The sequence below is a fragment of the Maniola jurtina genome, chromosome 13 (genome assembly GCF_905333055.1).
Source record: "Maniola jurtina chromosome 13, ilManJurt1.1, whole genome shotgun sequence".
Lineage (NCBI taxonomy): Eukaryota > Metazoa > Arthropoda > Insecta > Lepidoptera > Nymphalidae > Maniola > Maniola jurtina.
In genome coordinates, this window is record NC_060041.1 from 14,333,205 (window position 1) to 14,353,780 (window position 20,576).

Here is a 20,576-nt window from a genome sequence, read left to right on the forward strand (position 1 = left end):
CAATGCACTTCGCCAATGTCACGTAGAAGTTATATGATTTATCAAACACGATTTGTTTTTCAAAGGGTGTATTACCTGTCCTGTATTGCGTCTAAACGGGTTCTTTCTACGGCGGGACTTTGGCTTTTTTCCCCACTTCGTGTGGACGACCTGAAAAGAGTTAAACCGGTATACTGTATAGTTATACTGGTATAATAGGTACGAGTACTTACGCGAAATAATAGAAAGACAAATCGAAAAAACTGCGATAGTTAATTATTTATTCGATTTCACTTACACAGTATACATGTCGACTCATCCGTAGAACAGAGTTCGATGTGATCATGGAGCAAAAATGAGTTAAATAGCTAAACGCGATAAGGAATACGAACTCTACAGACGTACGTTTTTAGAACTTTCGTATCTTGTTTAGTTTCGGAAATACAGAATCGTATAACGTCCCATCTGACATTAACTCCGCATTAAAACGCACGAAGTGATCAACTAACCGCGCGCGGGGAGCAGAAGCGGCGCGGGCGCCCCGTCCGCTCGTCAGTCCGGCCGCTGTTCGTTGGAGTGATGGCGTATTTGTGTCAATGCGCTCAGATTTTTTTTGGTTTGATGAACAAAATAATGTATTAAAAGTTTTGCATGTAAAAGCATATTTTAAAGATGTCACGTTCACAGAAAATGTTAGATATGCTTAAAGGAGCTGATGCAGAAAGAAAATTTTCAAACGTTCCTGCTGATTATATGAAAAAAAGTGTAAATGCTGGTAAGTTGACGATTTTAGCTGTATTATTTTGCCATACACACTAATAAATTCTTAAATTAATAAACATTATATCTGTATTGCTGTGATGTTGCATTTTTGTCTCAGTAAACCGTCGTGGGCGATCGATTTTTATTTAGGACGTTTTATGACGGAGAGTATAGAAAGGCATTTTTAGTGTGAAAATCATCCGAAACTACAATTGGCGTAATGCTTACTCACAAAGTATTCTTTCTTTCTGTAATAATAAATAGCAAAAAAGTAGAAGTCTTATGAAATGTAAGGACGATTTTATTCGAACATCATTGATATTTTAAGAGTTTCATGTGAATATAGAACGTTTTTCTACGGTATCTGTGATACGATTTGTTGGTTTGATATTAAGATGGGACGTTTTTACTGGGATAAAGACATCACTTAGGACGTTGTTCGTTTAGAAATATCATGAAATAATAAAATTATAAAGATTTTTTATTTAAGATTTGTTAAACTAATTTCTTTGTAAGTACCTGTAATAATAATTATACAGTTTTTATTTTATTTCAGCTGTGAATGTTGATGACAATGATATGACACAACAAACCTCACCTTTGCCTCCTGGTGCAGAAGAAATCAGTCGTGAACTAGCTGATATATGGGAAGAAGTTCTGTATGAAGATGGTGGGACCAAAGAAATTACCTGTGATAGCTCAATACCAAATGTCATGTCTGATCCGTATGCCAAAGATATTTACAGCAATCAACCTAGCACATTTTCTTTGGAAGTGCCTTCTAGTTTCGAGAATTCACCAATTATTCAGCTTGAAGAGCTGTTAGAAGTTCCTCACCACAGATCTACCCCGGTTAATTTGGAACTGTCAGTGCCAACTCCTATGCCATCTCCTATTAATGCCCATTCGATCTGCGATAGCTCATTCTGCTCTAATCATGCAGACATATTCGCTGTGATTTCTTCGTTGTCACTTAGCACCACAAATTCACCTGCTACGTCGCACTCAAGCGATCCCACCATGACTCTTAAAACGACTAGAAAACGACAGAGGCGCCCAAAAGAATGGGCAGACCTTAAACGCAAATGCCTTAAGAACTTAGGTAAGAAATATGTAACGAAAAAGGGAATAGTGGTAGACGAAAAAACGATGGGGTCATCATGCAAATGCCGTTACAAATGCCCTGATAAAATATCTCACCAACAGCGGTTGAACTGCTTCACAAAATTTTGGCAACTGGGAGATCGAGCTATGCAGTGGAATTTCATCATCAAATATTCCGATAAAATGAAGAAGAAAAGATGCCTGAATCAAGACACTCCTAATAATAGAAAACATACTTTTAAGTATTATCTGCCGCTGATCACAGGTTCTAGCGAATCTCACTGCGAGAAAACTGAAGTATGCCAAACTATGTTCATTAATACTCTTGCCGTTTCAACTCGTATCTTAAAGACTGCATGGAAGAAGTACGATGGAAGTGCTATTTTAGAAGAGGAGAGACGGGGTCGCCACGACAGTCATAAGATCGTTATAGATGACGCTATGAAACTAAGCGTTTGTGACCATGTTCGGGCATTTGCCCCTGTTGAATCACATTATATACGCAAGAATAGCCGGAAGCTTTACCTACAAGGGGATTTAAGTATTGCCAAAATGTTCAAAATATACCTTGAATGGTTCGGCCCCGAGAAATACACGTCTAAGGCTACAAAGGAACGTCAGTATCGTGACATTGTCAACTTAAACTTCAATTTAGCTTTTCATACTCCCAAAAAAGATCAGTGCGACTGTATGTTTTTTTTTGTATGTTTATTACTTGATTAGTCCGCCAAATACGAACCGATTTTAATAATTCTTTTTTTGTTTGGTAGGTCATGCTTCCGAAAGTGTTTCATTTTAGTTTGGTGAAGATTTGATAAATATCTTCGGAGATGGAGAACAGAATTCCTCTATGGATAAAAATAAATTGGTTGCGATCCGTGTAATAGCTTAGTAAACAGTAGGTTTTTTACCAGGTGGAGTCACAATGTGGAGTCAAGTGGAGTGGTGTAAAGAGTAGACGGTTTGTGTGGCTAATTGGCACCGGCCTCAAAAGATGTTATTGAAGAAATACATTAACTCTTGTATATATAAGACTGATTGTTATGAAGGCTGAATATCTCCATATACGTATTTCATGTTGTATGATAAACATTTACGTACATTTATAAGTTTAAGATTGCTAATTTAAGTCCATGCCGTAGTCATATAGGTTAAAACTAGTTACCATGCTGTGATACGATATGCCGTTTAATTATTATTTTAAGTTTTAACTTTTATGCCACCAAAGCAGTTTTAGGTATACGAAAGTTTTTTTTGTTCTTTTATTAATTATAGGCAAGCGCTTGACCACAATCACACCTGATGGAAAGTGATGATGTGACCTAAGATGGGATGCGTTTACCTAGAAGATGCCTATTTACTCTTGTTTTAAAGATACCCGGATTGTAATTGGTAGGAGACATTGATCGCGGAAGTGTATTCCAATAATTGTTGTTAAGTATGTTTTTACCTGTACGCATTGTTCCTATAGGTACATAGATCTGTAAGTTTTAAACTATGCTAATTTTAAGTACCACCGTACCTAACTGTGATGTGATTGCCGTTCAGTTTTGTTATTTGTTTTGAGATTTTTTAAATTAATAAATGACTTTTAATAATAACTTGTTTTTTATTTAGTTACATGGGAGGGTAGTCATCATATAGCTCACATTATGTTTAAATTTTTTAAGATGTTATTCACAAAGGACTCATAAGGAATAGGTAATTCCAACAAAACATGACCCATGTTAATATAGAACGTCACATAATTCAGACGTCTCCGTAAAGCAACGTACAATGTTCACTACGGACCCCCGCTCTTCCGCTATAAAACGTCCTATGTTGATATGAAACTCACTATCTCGTGAAATAAGAGGATAAGAAATATACACTACATAGCATTTAACTAGACTGGGGCGTTGTTACAACATCCCAAAAAATCAAAATCCCCAGTCTCACTGTTTAAGAATTACACAAGTCAACAACTTCGCTTACCTCTACTGAAAACTATCAATCCTGTAGATGGGACTCTGTTCTACGGATGAGTCGATGTGTAAGTGTGTGATTTGGGCCGCTTTCTTTCGGTTTGGTTTTTTTTTAAATAATATTTTTCGATAAATTATCTTGCGAAATATACAGCTTTTGAAATTACACTTCTTACGCGTTTCTGCATAAAAAAGTAAGTTTACATGACGCAGATTTTTCTATTTTTTGCTGTTCCAGGTCTATAACTAAGCCAGATATAGATTTATCTCTTCACCATTCATAACAGTAAAATAATACCTATAACCGACAGTAATAAATAATAAAATAATTAATTTTATTTTAAAACTTATAAAATATCAGCTCCAGCCAAATTTTGAGACATCTTGGTACGTTAATAAACCATGTAAAAACAACCAAATTGCAAATCTTGAAGCAATCATGGAGAGCACTTTTTCGAAATATATGAAACACACTTTAGACTTTGCTTAGACTTAAGTTTCAGTTAAAACGAGACAGATTTATGTCAGCCATATAACGCTGTCTCGTTTTAATAATGTCTTAAGTCTGAGCAAAGTCAAAGTGCGCTCTATAGAGCTCAGCCATAGGCCGCGAACCTGTAAGTTTTTCTCACGTAAGTAGCTTACGTAATTGATCGACAACTAATTGGCATTAAATTTACTAAGGTAAATGTACTTTTACATTAGTAAAATCGTAAGTTGAGCATGTAAGCTACTTAGGTGAGTAAAACTTACAGGTATAATATCCGCGGCCTTGATTTACAAGAAGTTACCGTTTGTCTCTCTGGTGTTCGGTGGCGTCGTAGTAAACGGACGCGTCTTCGTGGTTGAGGCGCAGCTCGCCCGCGCCCGCGCCGCTCACCACCGAGTGGATCTTCACTGCAACACAGTATCGATTTTTTTATTCAGATACAAGTTAGCCCTTGACTGCAATCTCACCTGTTGGTAAGTGATGATGCAGTCAAGATGGAAGCAGGTTAACCTGGAAGGGCTATGGCACTCGTATCCCTTTTAAGTAGGATAATACAATAGCGCTAAGTTTTTGCTAGCGTTCTAATTACAAAATCTTGTAAAAAAACAGATTCATATATCGTACCTGATTGCATACCTGAGTGCATGGGGGAGGCGCTGTCGGGCGGTCGCACTCGGATCTCCAGTCGACTGGACACCGTACTTTCAGGGGGAGGTTTTGGCGCTGGAGGGGGGGAATCGCTGTTCGACGACCGGGATATACTCTGGAAAGACAAAAACGTATGACGTGTTGTAGTCTTGTAGCGACCGCGGTGAGCGCGAAGCAACGCCGGGGAGTAATAGTTTTTACTTTTACCTGTTTCTATTTATATTGCAACATCTTTAACGCTAATTTATATTAATATTCTAATGTAATCTTAACTTAACTTAAACCTAGTTTTTTTGCCAAGGTCCAGCTGTCCATCGTCTATCGTTGCGAAGTAAGCTCTTTTAAGCTCGATAGGGTGCATTGCCGGTCATGTTTTGATCGTCGGGTTGTCGTTAAAGACGCGCCTAGGGAGTCTTGTATTGGGGTGGAGATTCGTTACGGTCGCAGCTCTCTCTATTGCCTATAGCTCAGTATACTCACGGGGGCACTGTGAGCGCGCTGTCGCTGTGGCGGGGGGGAGGGGCCGTGCGCACGCGCAGCCACGCCGCGCATCACGTCGAGCCTGTACCGCAGCGCGCCGCCCGACCCGTCGTCGAACGACGCCTGCTGCAGCAGAGGCGGTCGCAGCTCTCTCACTATACTGCCTGTGAGGAAACATGATGCTTTACATCGAACATGGTTCCAGATCGCCTCACAGCGGTTCCTGCAGATCTTCATTGCTTAGCAGATGATGACGTTTTCTTGGCGATAAAAAGCGGTTTCGTTTCGAGGGTAGAATTCATGCAATATCCCGATTGAACGCCAAGTGTCACTTCGATAATAGGTCAATTATAACGTGCGAGAAAGGTCAGTTGTATATAGGCGAGACCCCCGCATACAGCGCTCACCTATGGCGGGCAGGGTCCAGCAGCGCGGCAGGGCGGGCTGCAAGCGCGGGAACGCCTCGATGCCCACGTTGTGCAGGCAGCATTTTGTGCTCTTCGGCGGCGGCTTTTCCACTACTTCTGTTTTTTCAGTCTTCTCTGGCTTTTCTACCTGTTGCAATGTTCAAAATATAATATGGTAAACGCGCTATCATACTTTTCGTAGGGATGATATTTTAACAAAATAAAAAAGTACCCATGGGAATTAATCTGTTGTTCTTATGATATGTCATGATTATAACATCAGTTCGCAAAGCAAAATCTACTGTAATAAGCCGGCAAGAAACTCCGCAGTTACTCTTTTTATTTAAAGGGCAATTTATTTAACGGGATTTCTTGAAAAGCAATGAAGTTTCACATAAAAAATCATGAGCGAAACGATCAAAATTTTTTTATGAATTCGATCTCACCTCATTAACTAAATGCACGGTGGGCGGCGCGCGCGGCGGCGAGTGCTGCGTGTGCTGCGTGTGCGTGAGCGGCAGCTGCGTGCGCGGCGCGTTGCTGCAGCTCGACACGCCCGACGTGGCCGGCCGCGTGTTGCGGTGCTCCGGCGACTGTGGACACAAGGCTGAGTTTGTTGTGGGCTCTTCTCACACCTGGCCGCGTTAGGAACCCTCGTAGCTTAGTTTTAAGTTTACGTAATTTATTACCACTATATCATCTTACTAAACCCAACAATTGTAACTATCAAAAGGTGTACAATAGTACCTACTTTGAATATATGAGTTTGAGGCACAATCTGTGGCTGCACCTATCATCATCATTATCGACCAATACACGTCTACTGCTGGAAATAGATCTCTTATAGGGTCTTGCGCCACGGTTACCATCAGGCGGCTCGCGCAGACTCGTTGGATGCCATCTGTCCACCTAGTGGAGGGTCTCCCAGCGCTGCACTTTCCGGTGCGAATTAGCCTATCCAGCACCTTGGGACCATAATGTTTATCGGTATTTCGAACTATGTGCCCTGCCCATTGCCACTTCAGCTTCGTAACCCACTCAGCTATGTCGGTTACTCTGATTTCCTACGGGTCTTCTCATTTCTGATTTGATCACGTATAACTCCAAGCATAGCTCTCTCCTTGGTGCCATTGTAGAGGCTGCACCTAGTCGCTGCTAATCTACTGCTGACCTACTATTTCCAACAAAGTTTCATTGTAGGTATTCGTATCTCTTTCACACCAACAATGTAATAAGAAAAGGACAGAGACTTATATTCGTTTACAGTTCTGTCAAACCTTGTATAGGTACGGGCAGTAAATATTGCACATCGAACTTTAGAAAGAGATTTCTGATTCGCAGAGCGTCTTCTCTGTCACTTATTCCTATGTAACGTTTCGTCCCATGAAACCATTATCTCTTTCTAAAGTTCGAATTTGCAATATTTCCTACCGGGTACTGTAATAATTTTAGGTCTAGACTGAGAGCATGGTGTTTATATCTAATCAAAGTTTGCTGTAGGTACCCATTTATTGAGATACAGTACATACATTTTGAGATCTCATTTGTAATTTTAGCTCTAAATGTCCTTAATTTGAAGGTGAACCGTTCTTTTGACATGACAGTTAACACACAGAACTAAAATGGCGATTCAGATCTCAAAATGTATGCATTAACTATAACTTATTTTGGCTGTTCGCCAGTTAAGTGGCGGTTAAATAAGTAACAGCTATTAATTTTGAAGCGGGTTAAAATAATTTGAAAACATAGCTTTGAATTAATAACAAATAATTATATAAAGTAGCTGTAATGAAATCCATTGTCACTGCGTTAGAAGTTGCATAGGATTAGGCTGCGTTTCCACTAGGCATGTGTGAATCGCAGAAACTCGACGCGATTTGCCCGGAGCTTTAGGCTGATATCTATAGAGCGCTCTTTGACTTTGCTCAGACTTAAGATACTGTTAAAACGAGACAGCGTTATGCCGCCGGCCTAAACCTAAGTCTAAGCAAAGTCAAAGTTAGACCTTCCGGTTAGATTTTACACTTGTATCATGACTTCATTGTCAATAAGGTCGTATGAGCGCGGTTCTTCTTACATATTTAAGCTACATATTTTCCTTTTCTTCAAGGTAAAGAAAAACAGACTATAGAACAGATTTCCATGGCAGCCATTTTGAATTCGCCAGATTTTGCCACAAGATAAGCTAAGCTATGTCAATGATGCAATTCTATGGCTGAGTTTTACACTCTTTCTTCGCTACGTATCCTTGGAGGAAAGGCAGCCTTAAGGATTAAGGGCAATCATAATTTTTAGTGAAAGAAAAAAAAGAAAAGAAAAGAAATTAAGAAAACATAAGAAAAAAGCTTTATTTACAACATAATTACTATATGCACACACATAAATGGAGAAAATACAATAAAAATAACATGAAAACTTAAAGATATATCACATTTGAGCATAAAATATATAGTTATCTAGATATAGCATTAAAACAACAATATTTTAATATATTTTGGAGAGTATTGTTCGTTTTTTAAGTAAAATAACAATAAGAATAGCATGTCTAATAACAAAACATAAAATGCCTAGGCTAAAAAAAAATTAAATTAATTTAGTTATAAAACACTAAGGCAGTGGCAGCTAACACTAGCTAAATCTAATAGGTAACAACATTTTGAGCAATTTTTTATAATACGTGTACTCACTAAAATTTTAAGATACATGGTGATTCTAAAATTATCTACATGACCTAATTATTATCAAGCCACATTGGTACTGATTCTGAGCTACCAACTAAACTAAATTTTAGAGTATTTGCATCTCTTCTTACTTATGCAATATGAAGAGGACAGACATAGTTTGACAGTTTTAAATTTAATTTAGAGCTGTCAAACCGCGTGACTTTAGCTGCCAGTTGCGAGCCTATTGTTTAAATTTGTAGCGTGCACTAAAATTTTGAGTCTTTAAATGAGGACGGATTTGACTGAAATTTGGAATGAACATAGATTATACCTTGGATTAACACTTATCCCATAAAAATCCATGGTTCCCGAAGTATTTTTTAACAATTATATCCACGCGGACAAAGTCACGGTCATCATCTATTTTTTTCTATTAGATTATGATTAGAATAATATTTGAGCATATTCGTAGCTTTAGTTCTAAGTTTACGTAATTTAATTATCATCACTGTATCATCTTTCAAATCTAACAAATCTGACAAATAAAAGGTGTACAATAGTACCTATTTTGCATATATGATTTTGACTTTTTGACTATGTTTTAAAGACATTTCCACTTGTAATACCTATTTAACGGCTAAAGGAGTGAAAGGTTCAAAGAATAAGACGATAGAGCTAGACATTCCCGTTGAGCGCGAGATGTAGTCTAGATAATAATGGTGTTGGTATAAGCCGCGTTTACCTGCAACTGCTCCTGCTTCCACTCGTTGTCGGTGGTCTCCTCGGAGTCGTCGAACTGGGACTTCCACAGCGACACCAGAGTTAGAGCGCCGCCTTTCGTCACCTGGTACAATGGAGAACATTGGTGCAATCAAACGGTTACACTAAAGTATAGTTCACGATAGGTTGAAATGGGAGGAACGCCTCGCACACCCGCAATATCTCGGTGTGCGGTGTGCGCATATCCGGAATGCCATGTCGACCTGTCGCAAACTACACATTTATACGCATTGTACAACAGTTTTCATATTATTATTAATGTATAATAAATAATAATGTGACGCACTTATCGTATATACAAAATACATTTACACGGAACACCCTGTTTACACGTAGTTAATAGCTTGTTTGAAAAATACCTACGGTGGCGTTGGCGTTGATTTTCTTAATCATTTATTTTGAATAAAATTTATTAGATTAATTTTTGATTAAGTTTTTGTTAAGCTTACATATTTATTCTTAAAATACATTGTCTTTGTTAATGATATATTTCAATTTATAGTAATTTTCGTTCATTGTCATATTTTATGTAATTAATATAATTATTTATTGTAAATTGCTTGCTATTATTGCACACCATTGTAATGCTAAATAACTGTGAGCTTTCCAGCTTGAATAAATAAGTTATGATTATGAATATTCTTCTGAATGTGCATGTTAAAATGAAGTAGGTATTCTGTGGTATTAGGTATTTGTTGGAATGTGTGAGTGAAGTAATACCAGAGTGAGCTATAGTCAGGAAACTCGGTTTGATACTGAATCGACGATTGTAACGAAGCGTTACATGTTATATTGTATTTATATTATTATTTTATCTATTTATTATTAAAAATCATATTTTTAGATATAACTAAGTATATTTTTTAATTATATGCAATAGTCTATAAAATTAAGTGTTGCAATTACCGAACGCATATTTTAATGGCGTCCTGTTTTCTAACGTCAGCCCACTTTTGACGACTGAAGTTAGCCTGTTTGACAGGAGCTCAGACAGGCCCGGCGGACATTAAACGCCGGGCGTGTTGTTTTTTTTGTTGCGTCCATCCGATTTAAGATGGGCGCGACACCTTTTAAAATGCGTTTATTGCTTTGTACAATGTAATTATTCAAATATATATAGTGCTACTATGCTCCCGTTAAAGGGTAAGTAAGTTTTGGATGGTACTTAAAACAATGTAAATCGTAGTTATTGCGTTGTCATTTTTCCGCCATGTTTCATACTTAGTAATTTTTCAAATTTCGATTATTTTGTTAGTTTATTGTAATAATCATAACCTTAGTAGTTAATTTTACCCTTTGCATTAACTAATTCGTAGTTTATTCATTAGTAATTTTCACGTAGATTGCATCATCATTTAAAAATCTCAGCCGACCCTCATTTTTATATTTTTTTGTTAACAATTTCGTTCTTTTATTATTTTTGGGCCTTCTGCCGTTTATTTAGCCTACTTAATTGTAAACTCCGTTCTGGTTTTCTTAACACCGGCAATTCTACCACGTCGAAGTACCTACCTTGTGTTCGACGAGGCCGGGTTCGATTCCAGAACGGAGATTGGTACACCAGATGATAACCCATCTTGGTTATCAATTTCAGGAGCGGAGTTTGGACTTTAAAGCAGAGTTTGGGACTTCAAAGCCACGTTTGGACTTTAAAGTATGGTTCGTGTTTAAAACCTTCAGCACGCCCCACCACCACGTCAGCACCGACGGGATCCCACGGCCAAACACCCGCTGACCAAGACTCCACGCCTCACGCCACCTAAGAGGCCATCGACACCAAGGAGAGTACGGTCTCACACACCCTAAGGAATTTGCCGAAATCAACCTATACCACGACCCTACAAATTTGTGTGCCACCGACTAGCTAAGCCGCGGTAGTTTCTGTACCATTTTTAAACTTAATCAGTATTATTAAACTTTACCGTGTGCTAATCAATCTTTCATTTTTAATTTTTATTAAATTTTTTTAACACCCGGTACACGATCCATCAAGTATTAGGGCTGACGTGAAATCAAAGGAATGTAGTCGTTTCATAGGCAATCTAGCGTCAAATGTAGGTAACATTTGACGCCTACCTCGATATTTTGTTGCAAGTTTCCTAACGCTAGTCCGCACAGCGAAAAAAAATCTCGCGCCTTTTTTCGCAATTCTGTAACACTTGTAATTAATAAATAGAGATGTCCGTACTGCGATTCAAAATTTGCGCGGGAAGAAACTGTGATTTGATACAAATTGCGGTATTAAATTCGCGCGAATTTTTTGTGCAGTATAAATATTATAATATATAATAGTATATAGTAAGTATATATAATAGTAGTATTGTATGACTCTCACCGTATTCGCAGTGCGGGCAGGTGAAATTCCGTACGCGGAAAATAGATCGCGCGAATAAAAATTGCTGCGCGGGCTAGACTTTACTATTTTGAACTAATATAATAATATTATATTCTCTTTGGCTTTAATATATATCTATTTTGTTCCCGGGCGTGAGAGTAAGTATTATAGGATATACTAGGAGGTATATACCTGTTGCAGCGCAGACACGTTTTCGTCGTCCATGACCGCAAACTGCGTGTAGCTCTGATCCGCGCGGGCGCGCGTGCGTCGGGGACCTGCGACGAATATTATTGTTAATAAACAATACTATTATAACGGGATAACCAACACTTAGCTATAATATATTGTAATGTGTGGCACAATTTAAGATAAAAATACGTTTTTTCTTTTTTTTTCTTTCTTTTTTTATATAATAATAAGATAGCTTATGCTTGCGACTTCATCTGCATGCACGTCTAACAGACGAGCAGTAGGTGCTTAGTTATACCCTATAACTATGCACCCGTTGGCACCCTGCGGATACGGAACCCTTAAAGCTGGGACACATCAAACGCGTATGCAGCACGTAAGCGTAGACGTAGCGCGTACCATGACGTTGTAATGTATGGAACTGTATGAGATATGACATACCGCTTGCGTGACGTGAACGTTCGCGTAGACGTAATGCGTGCTGTCATGTCTATGGATTCACGCGCGTTACTATGCGCGTGGTCACGTGTACGTGCTTGGTGTGAATCGGCCTTTAGTGTACAAGTCCGACTCGTACTTGACCGATTTTGTCGTGAAGCGCATGCGTATAACGCATTAAAAAAAAGACGTTCACCTCTCTTGAAGTGTGTATCGGAGTGTACGCTGTCCACGTCGGCTGTAATGCGTGGACTGCTGGCTTCGCCTGCCAAACAAAACCAAACGAAAACAATCATTATTATAGTCTGCTCACTAACGTAGTGTCAATACACTCGCAGGCGCTCTTATTATTTTGCTTTCATTATTTTTAACCCCCGACCCAAAAAGAGGGGTGTTGTAAGTTTGACGTGTGTATCTGTGTATCTGTGGCATCGTAGCTCCTAAACTAATGAACCAATTTTAATTTAGTTTTTTTTTGTTTGAAAGGTGGCTCGATCGATGTTCTTATCCAAGTAAATCGGTTTAGCCGTTTGAAAGTTATCACTCTCAAACTCAAAGCTCTTTTCTAGTTACTGTAACCTTCACTTGTCGGGGGTGTTATAAATTTTTAATTTACACTTGTTTGCTGTGTTATACACGCATTAATGTTTTTTTTTTTAATTTTAAATACAAGCAGCTTTGGGGAACTCCGGTCGGGGCCCGCGTCTTTTAGAGGGCCTAAATACTCTGCAGGAGTAGTCTCACCTGTGACGGAAGGCGTGGCGGGCGCTAACTCTTGCACGCAAGTAGGAGGCGCGGTGACCACGCGCAGCCGGAGCAGCGTGGGGCCTCCTCCTGGCGCGGGGGCCCGCGGCTTGCAGGGGGGCACGCTTTGCCTCTCGGGCCGGTTCGCGGGGGGCCCGGTTACCGCTGAGTTCGATTGTTCCTGTGAAAATTTGAGTTGTAATATCTTTGTTGTTGCACTTGATGAAGGTAATCTTAAATAAATAGAACAAAATATATTTTTATACGAATAAACTTTTTATTTGAAACTGTGATAGCCTAGCCTAGTGGTTAAGACATCCGTCACCTTAAAGGAAGTCGGGGGTTCGATTCCGGGCAGGCAACTTTCAGAGTACTGAAAAATTACAGTTGGGTGTACCGTGTAACTAATACATACAACTATGTATATGCATTTTGAATAATTAAATATCATTTGCTTTAACGGTGAAGGAAAACATCGTGAGGAAACCTGCACGCCTAAGAGTTCTCCATAATCCAGGGTATAATCTATCTCCACTCCAAATTTCAGGCAAATCCATCCAGCATTTTTTGTCTGAAAGAGTAACAAACATCCATACACCCATCCATACATACAAACTTTCGCGTTTATAATATTAGTACCTTCGCATGTCTGTCGGGAGAGGGCGCGGGCGTGGTTCTGGCTTCGGCTTCCTTCTCTGGCGTGGGTTTGTCCGTCGCTGACTGTTGGGAACAACACAAGGAAATGTAATGACGTCAATTGTCCACAACTATTTTTTTTGATTCAGATACAAGTTAGTCCTTGCCGCAATCTCAGCTGGCGGTAAGTGATGATACAGTCTAAGATAGAAGCGGACTAACCTGGACCGGGTATGGCAGTTTTTATCAAACCCATACCCCTTTGGTTTCTATACGGCATCGTACCGGAACGCTAAATCGCTTGGCAGCACGGCTTTGCCGGCGGAGTCCGGCTTACTTGTGCTATAATATCTACCTGCCTGCCAAATTTAATGATTCTAGGGCAACGGGAAGTACGCTATAAGTTTTCTTGACAGACACGACTGACGGACAGATAGTTAAACAGACAGACAACGAAGTGATTCTATAAGGGTTCCTTTTTCCTTTTGAGGTGCAGAACCCTAAAGACGGTCACATAGTTTCATAGCTCAGCTTTGACCTCCTTACAACATAGCTGCATAGCACATCTCTGGTGGAAAAGCAGCCTAATACAAAACCCTGAAAGAACTCTACTCACGTATCCATTGAGATGTACGGGCGCTGGCGCGTGTCGCGGCGACGCGGGCGCGGCGCGTTTGTCGTTGGGCAGCTTGTCGCGCGGCATGTTGCTCTGGGTGTCTGTCGCCACGGCCGTCGTCGCCTCCGTTTCCAAGCGCGGCCGACGGGCCTACGATACAAGGGGGTGAACTTTCGTTACTATGCGTTTCACCAAAACAATATTAGTCGTGTGAAGACTTTCCTCTAGATTCTAGGTGGATAAACGACATCAGACGAGTCGCAGGGTGCCGTTAAATACAGGTGGCCCCAGGTCCACCTAAAAAGGAGCTTAAATGACAAAGTCAAATTATTTACTTCAAAATACTTAACGAGCAGGCGGGTCACCTGATGTTAAGTGTCTACCGCCGCTCCTGAACATTTGCAGTACCAGAGGTACCGGCGATGCGTTGCCGGCCTTTCAGGAATTTGTTGGTCCACCCCTTGAATAACCCTATGCTGTAATCTAGCGGGAACACGCCGATGGGAGTTGATTCCACAGTTTGCATGTGCGTGGAAAAAAGGACCTAGCACAACGGGCCGTCGAAGTGCACCAGGCACCCAGGTGGTGAGGGTGAAATTGCTTACGATGGCGTGCGGTATGGTTGTAGAAAAAGGAGGGTGGAATGAGATCAAACAGCTCTTCAAAGCACTCCCCATGTGTTCAACAGTGGGCGTCTATCGGTTGATAATGGCGACGACGATGGTTAGGTTGAAATCTATAGAGCGCACTTTGACTTTGCTTAGACTTAAGTTGCAGTTAAAACGAGAAAGATTTATGCTGGCTATATAACGCTGTTTCGTTTTAACAATGTCTTAAGTCTAAGTAAAGTCAAAATGCGATCTATAGATCTCAACCTAAGTGTCAAGTTACCTTGTCCGGCTGGTGGTCGGGCGAGGGCTGGTGGTCGGCGCCGGCGGCGAGCGCCGCGCGCGCTCTGGTGGCGGGCGCGGTCTGCAACAACAGAAAAACAGAAAAACTAACCTTTAGCCATCTCTAGCAAATTTACCCCGATTTTCAGTTACGCTGTTAAATAAAACTGACAACTTTGACGCCCCCCGTTTCCTTATTTTTAAAATAATAAACAATTAAAATATATACTCTACTCAATGAGCTCTAAACAATGATACCCCATATGCTAGAGTAAGAAAAAAAAATTTTTTCGGCTCCTTTTTCATGTACCTACGGGAAAATAAGTTCCCACAGGATACCTACTTGTTAAAATTTTACAAAAGAACAAAAACAGATTTTAAAAAACCTATACTTAAATACTAAGCCGCGGGCATCAGCTAGTAGTATTCTAAAATAACAGTGTATAAACGGAATAAGGAAAACCCACGGGAAAACAGACTATATCTATTTGCATACATCTCCGTACATACGAGGAACAGATAAAATAGCAAGTCATACCTACGAACTAACGAATATCTATCTAATATCATAAAACGTAGGTTCCTATAATTTTAAATAAATATTTTTTTAAATTTAATAATTTTTTTTGTTAATAAATAATTTTTATTTTTTTATTTTTTATACTTATAGTACACGACCGGTCAAGATGGCAACCAGGGTGGAGATGCATACTATACCTAACCAATCAATGAGCATGAATACATTTTATTTAATTTCAGTTTCATGAAGAATAATTGGCAAGTAGGTATAATCATCGTCATAAATCATAATTGCCGTCGACTAGTCGCCCGGCGACTCAGTCGACGGCAACCGTTAGAATCTGTAACAGGTTCTTAGTATTTGTATTTCCTTATCTGTGACGGCAGTAGTAAAATGATGTGATGTTTTGTATAGCGGTAGTTTATGGGTCTAGAAGAAAATCATTAAAAAAAAATTTAATTCGAAATTTTTACGTAGTTAATTATTATTAACGTCACGCTGTACGGAAGGCGATCAATGACGTCACAAGGCGTAAAACAACGAATATTTTTTTAATTTTTTAACATAAAGATTAAAAATAATATATTTTTGTTAATTTTTTTTTTAATATTTGTTCATTATCACCTTGTGACGTCGCTGATCGCCTTCCGTACAGCGTGACGTGATTAAAAATTTCAAATAATCTAATTTTTTTTAATAATTAATTCTAGTCCCATAAACTACCGCTATACAAAACATCACGTCATTTTATTACTACCAAGACCCTATTTTAATGTAGAAGTCGTTTTTTGCATGGACACAAAGTCGAGGCGAGGCGGTCGCGTGAGTCGCCGGGCAACTAGTCGCCCGTGCGTCTAACTAGTCTATCACGTAGGTAGATTGATATAATATAGATATATAGATAGATAGATAGGTACCGTTCGAAATATCAGGTGCAATTCGAAATTTGTTTGCCAGTGAAATGTTATTTGCAAGATTTGAAGCAAACAAATAAACACCCAATCTTGTGGAGTGAAGCTACACAGACCCGTTTAAAAATAAAGTAGGTGCCGACCTACCTACTACAATATCACTAGGGATGAGCGTTATTTCAATGAAATATCGATATTAAAGTCAAAAATACCTAAATTAATTCAATAGGTTTAAAATGTTTAACTAATAAAACACATGTTCAAAAGAACAATGCCGACCCTGCTTAAAAGTGGGTACCTACATCATCGATAAAATAAAAAATATCGATATTTTGTAGTACTAAGCTATCGATAGGCATTAATATATCGCTCATTCCTGTGTATAACGCACACAGCTAGTTCAATTGCACGTATGACTCAGAGCACTGAATGTTTAGGTTTATTGTTATAATATTGCGGCCGGGCTCGGCTATCCAAACAAAGAAGGGCGTAGCTGCCATTTTTTGCAATATTGAGACAAATAAATCTCTTTCATTTCTGGGATGTCCGTGCGTATGCATTGGGGATGCGAGCTATCTCTATACTTTTCGACAAAATCAGTTAAATGTATGAGTCGTTAAAGATAACAGACACAGACATAATATATTCGAAATCAAGAAACAAGTAGTGATTGATAAAAATTGCCAAAAAACGAACTATAAACTGTAAAAAAATAACATTTAAAAATAGCGTCATACAGCCGAAATATTTTTTTTTTCATAAAATTTATAGCTAATGTCACACTGAATGATGTAAGGACAACCCTACATCATACATTTAACAATACCCCATACATCCAAATCTGTTCAGGCGTTTAAAAGCTATGGTGTGACAAAAACTGGCATACTCCAGACATTCACATACACGAACCCTGAAAAATTACACTCCTTTTTTGAAAAAAAGTCATGTAAAAAGGCGCAATAGAATCTTTAAAAGAGTGAATAGGCATCTTCTAGGTAAACGCGTCCCATCTTAGGCCACATCATCACTTTCCATCAGGTGTGATGTGGTCAAGCGCTTGCCTTTATTGAATAAAAAATTGGTTATCTGTAAAGTCGGTTTACTGACGATAGTAGAACGTGACAACAAAGGCCGATTGTGCTTCTTTGTCGCTCGTTCCGCGCTCTCGCTTGCACTTCAAGCCTTACATGGAACGCCTCAGAGCGAGGTAACGCCGCATGAGTCATGTTTTTTCGTGCGTGCAGCCGGCTCTATCGAATTATAAGACGTTGTCACCTCAAAAAAAAAAAAGATTTCTGAACTTTATTTTTTTTTCGTCGGTTTCTGTTTTGGTTAGATACGTCTCTTCACGTTACGGCGGCAGTTGCTGACGTCACGTTGCGCCTACGCCGGCCGGCGCAAGCTATACATAATACTCGTATGCTATAATACATAAATACAATCAGTATTCAGTTCGCCCGCGCGGTTTTCCCCCTACAGTTGCATCGATACAAGACGTGTGCCGCGCGCTATCAGTTTTTATTTCTAAAACAGTATCGGACAGTCGTTCGTGATCTCTTTGGGTAGGTGAGCGTTGACCATTAATTAACTTGCATTCATATTTTGCTAAGAGAAGTTTATTCGTAGTGCACTTCAAACAAATGTAGTTTTGATCTCATTTGTATATTAAGGCTAATTACACGGGTCTGCCCGCGAAATTCATATTTATTTTTTATCTTCCCGAGACACAGCTCTTACTAGTTCGGGATACAGGTGCACAGTAATGTTCTGTTATTAGGTATAATTAATTTAAGTCAATGTATTGTTATGTTTATGTTATATTTGTTATTGTGCCAAAATAAATTATCTTATCTTATCTTATTTTATTTTTATGTACCGAAATTGTAGTTACAAAGTTATAATAAATTAAGTTACATTGGAAATGCTTATCTCTAAACAGAGAATTCTTCCAGTTTCCCAAGTTAGAAGTATTTAGTCAGAGTATCGACTAATTTGTGACTAACTCACGTCAAACTCATTATTTTGATTAATTTCTTACACTGAACACTACCAAGTAAAGATTTTCATACAGACCTGTAAAGACGATACTGCCATTGGCTATTAGAATGCCATAATCAATACATCAATCAATCAAACATTTATTTATTCGCTGAAATGCAGGTTAGCATAGAAATTATAATTCATTTTAGTATCACTACACTTGCCATGTAATAGCGTGCAAATATTTTACATAAGCATTTAATAATAAATGTAAACTGTGCAAAATTTACTACATAGTCGAAAATAATAAAATAAGTAAAGATAGTTTACAAATTGCGAAATCCAAAGTAAATTTGAATTTCGCGGTTAGACCCGTTTAGTGCGCCTTAATGATATTAATACTCAGTGATATTAATCTATCACAAGTGTAAATTAAAAATTTATAATACCCCCGACAAGTGAAGGTTACAGTAATAACTAGAAAAAAGCTGATAACTTTCAAACGGCTGAACCGATTTTCTTGAATTATGGCTAAGAACACTCTCGATCAAGCCACCTTTCAAACAAAAAAACTAAATTAAAATCGGTTCATTAGTTTAGGAGCTACGATGCCACAGACAGATACACGGATACACAGATACACACATACACACTTCAAACTTATAACACCCCTCTTTTTTGGTCGGGGGTTAAAAATTAAAACTCGATGTATTTTCTAGACACGTTATAGAAAATAAATATGTGCCTGTAGTTTTGTTACATTACTTCAAGTATTCAAGTATTTATTTGCTCAAAAACATGATAACAGGACCTTATTAAAGCGAACAATATTACTGTAAATAAAACAGCCAAGTGCGAGTCAGACTCGCGCACTGAGGGTTCCGTACTCAGGTATTTTTTCCAACATTTTGCACAATAAATCAAAAACTATTATACATAAAAATAAATAAAAATCGGTTTTAGAATATACAGGTAGAGCCCTTTCATATACCCCACTTGGTATAGTTGTCTTATTTTGAAAATTGAAACACATTTTAATTTTTTTTTAATGATGTAACCACAAATTCACGGTTTTCGGATTTTTTCCTTTACTTGTGCTATAAGACCTACCTACCTGCCAAATTTCATGATTCTAGGTCAACGGGAAGGTACCATATTGGTTTTTGACAGACACGACAGACGGGCAGACAGACAGACAACAAAGTGATCCTATAAAGGTTCCGTTTTTCCTTTTGAGGTACGGAACCCTAATAATGACATAGATTAAAAGTTACACGGGTTAAGGATTTGTATTGTAATTTCTTGCGACCTTGTAACTTTGAAACTGAAAACAGCGATGTGTGTAAAATGCCTACATATAGAAATGCTACAAATCATAATACATATAGGTAATTCTAGGTATAATCATTATCGCTACTTATTCAGGGCATTATCACTATCGCTGTTGACAGCGGCTTGATTATATCTACTTCTTATTAGATAACGAAACCACTTCTAATACTTGTTAGTAGTGTATTCTAACAACAATTATAAGAAAGTAGATGATTCCCGCGACTTTGTCCGCATGATAGATAGATCTAGATAGATCTATCTTAGGTGCATAGGACATAACTATATACTAACTTTTCCAATAATTAAATTATTGTTATAGGTATATTTTGAGTACTTCGTTGCATATGGATATTAAAAAAAAATCTTTTCTCAGGATGACGGACCGTGGCAAAATTGTTAAGAAGATTATTGAAGGATTGAATACCCTCGCAAAGAGCCAATTTAACAGTAGTTCAGATTTGATGAAGACCTCATTAACTGCTGAGGATCTTTTGTACGCTGTTTACAAGGCAGGAGTATCAAACGTAGCCTACACTCCCGAAGAAAAGCAAACCATCGGAGCTTTAGTAGCGCCGGCGCTGCAGGGCTTGGGCTACCAGGTGTCTACTTTACACAACACATTTTCTTCTACGAGCATAGATTCAGTGAGGATCCAGAGATCTGGACTTCAATTCTTTGTCGATACATTCAAGGACTTTTCCGCTA

At 38.6% G+C, this 20,576-nt stretch overlaps 1 protein-coding gene across 3 annotated transcripts in view; it reads right to left on the reverse strand.

Moving 5' to 3' along the window:
- LOC123871230 (tau-tubulin kinase homolog Asator) overlaps positions 1 to 20,576 on the reverse strand; it is a 68,826-nt gene that overhangs the window by 3,816 nt on the left and 44,434 nt on the right. For 2 of the 3 annotated variants that reach the window (XM_045914909.1, XM_045914907.1), the window contains exons 13-25: positions 15,130 to 15,210; positions 14,239 to 14,388; positions 13,626 to 13,706; positions 12,987 to 13,167; positions 12,439 to 12,507; positions 11,805 to 11,890; positions 9,240 to 9,341; positions 6,281 to 6,427; positions 5,835 to 5,982; positions 5,428 to 5,591; positions 4,924 to 5,062; positions 4,601 to 4,706; positions 76 to 150 (exon numbers count right to left, since the gene is read on the reverse strand). In XM_045914909.1, the coding sequence (XP_045770865.1) occupies positions 76 to 150; positions 4,601 to 4,706; positions 4,924 to 5,062; positions 5,428 to 5,591; positions 5,835 to 5,982; positions 6,281 to 6,427; positions 9,240 to 9,341; positions 11,805 to 11,890; positions 12,439 to 12,507; positions 12,987 to 13,167; positions 13,626 to 13,706; positions 14,239 to 14,388; positions 15,130 to 15,210 (1,529 nt within the window). The remainder of the gene's footprint in view (positions 1 to 75; positions 151 to 4,600; positions 4,707 to 4,923; positions 5,063 to 5,427; positions 5,592 to 5,834; positions 5,983 to 6,280; positions 6,428 to 9,239; positions 9,342 to 11,804; positions 11,891 to 12,438; positions 12,508 to 12,986; positions 13,168 to 13,625; positions 13,707 to 14,238; positions 14,389 to 15,129; positions 15,211 to 20,576) is intronic. The other variant, XM_045914908.1, reaches the window with a different exon arrangement.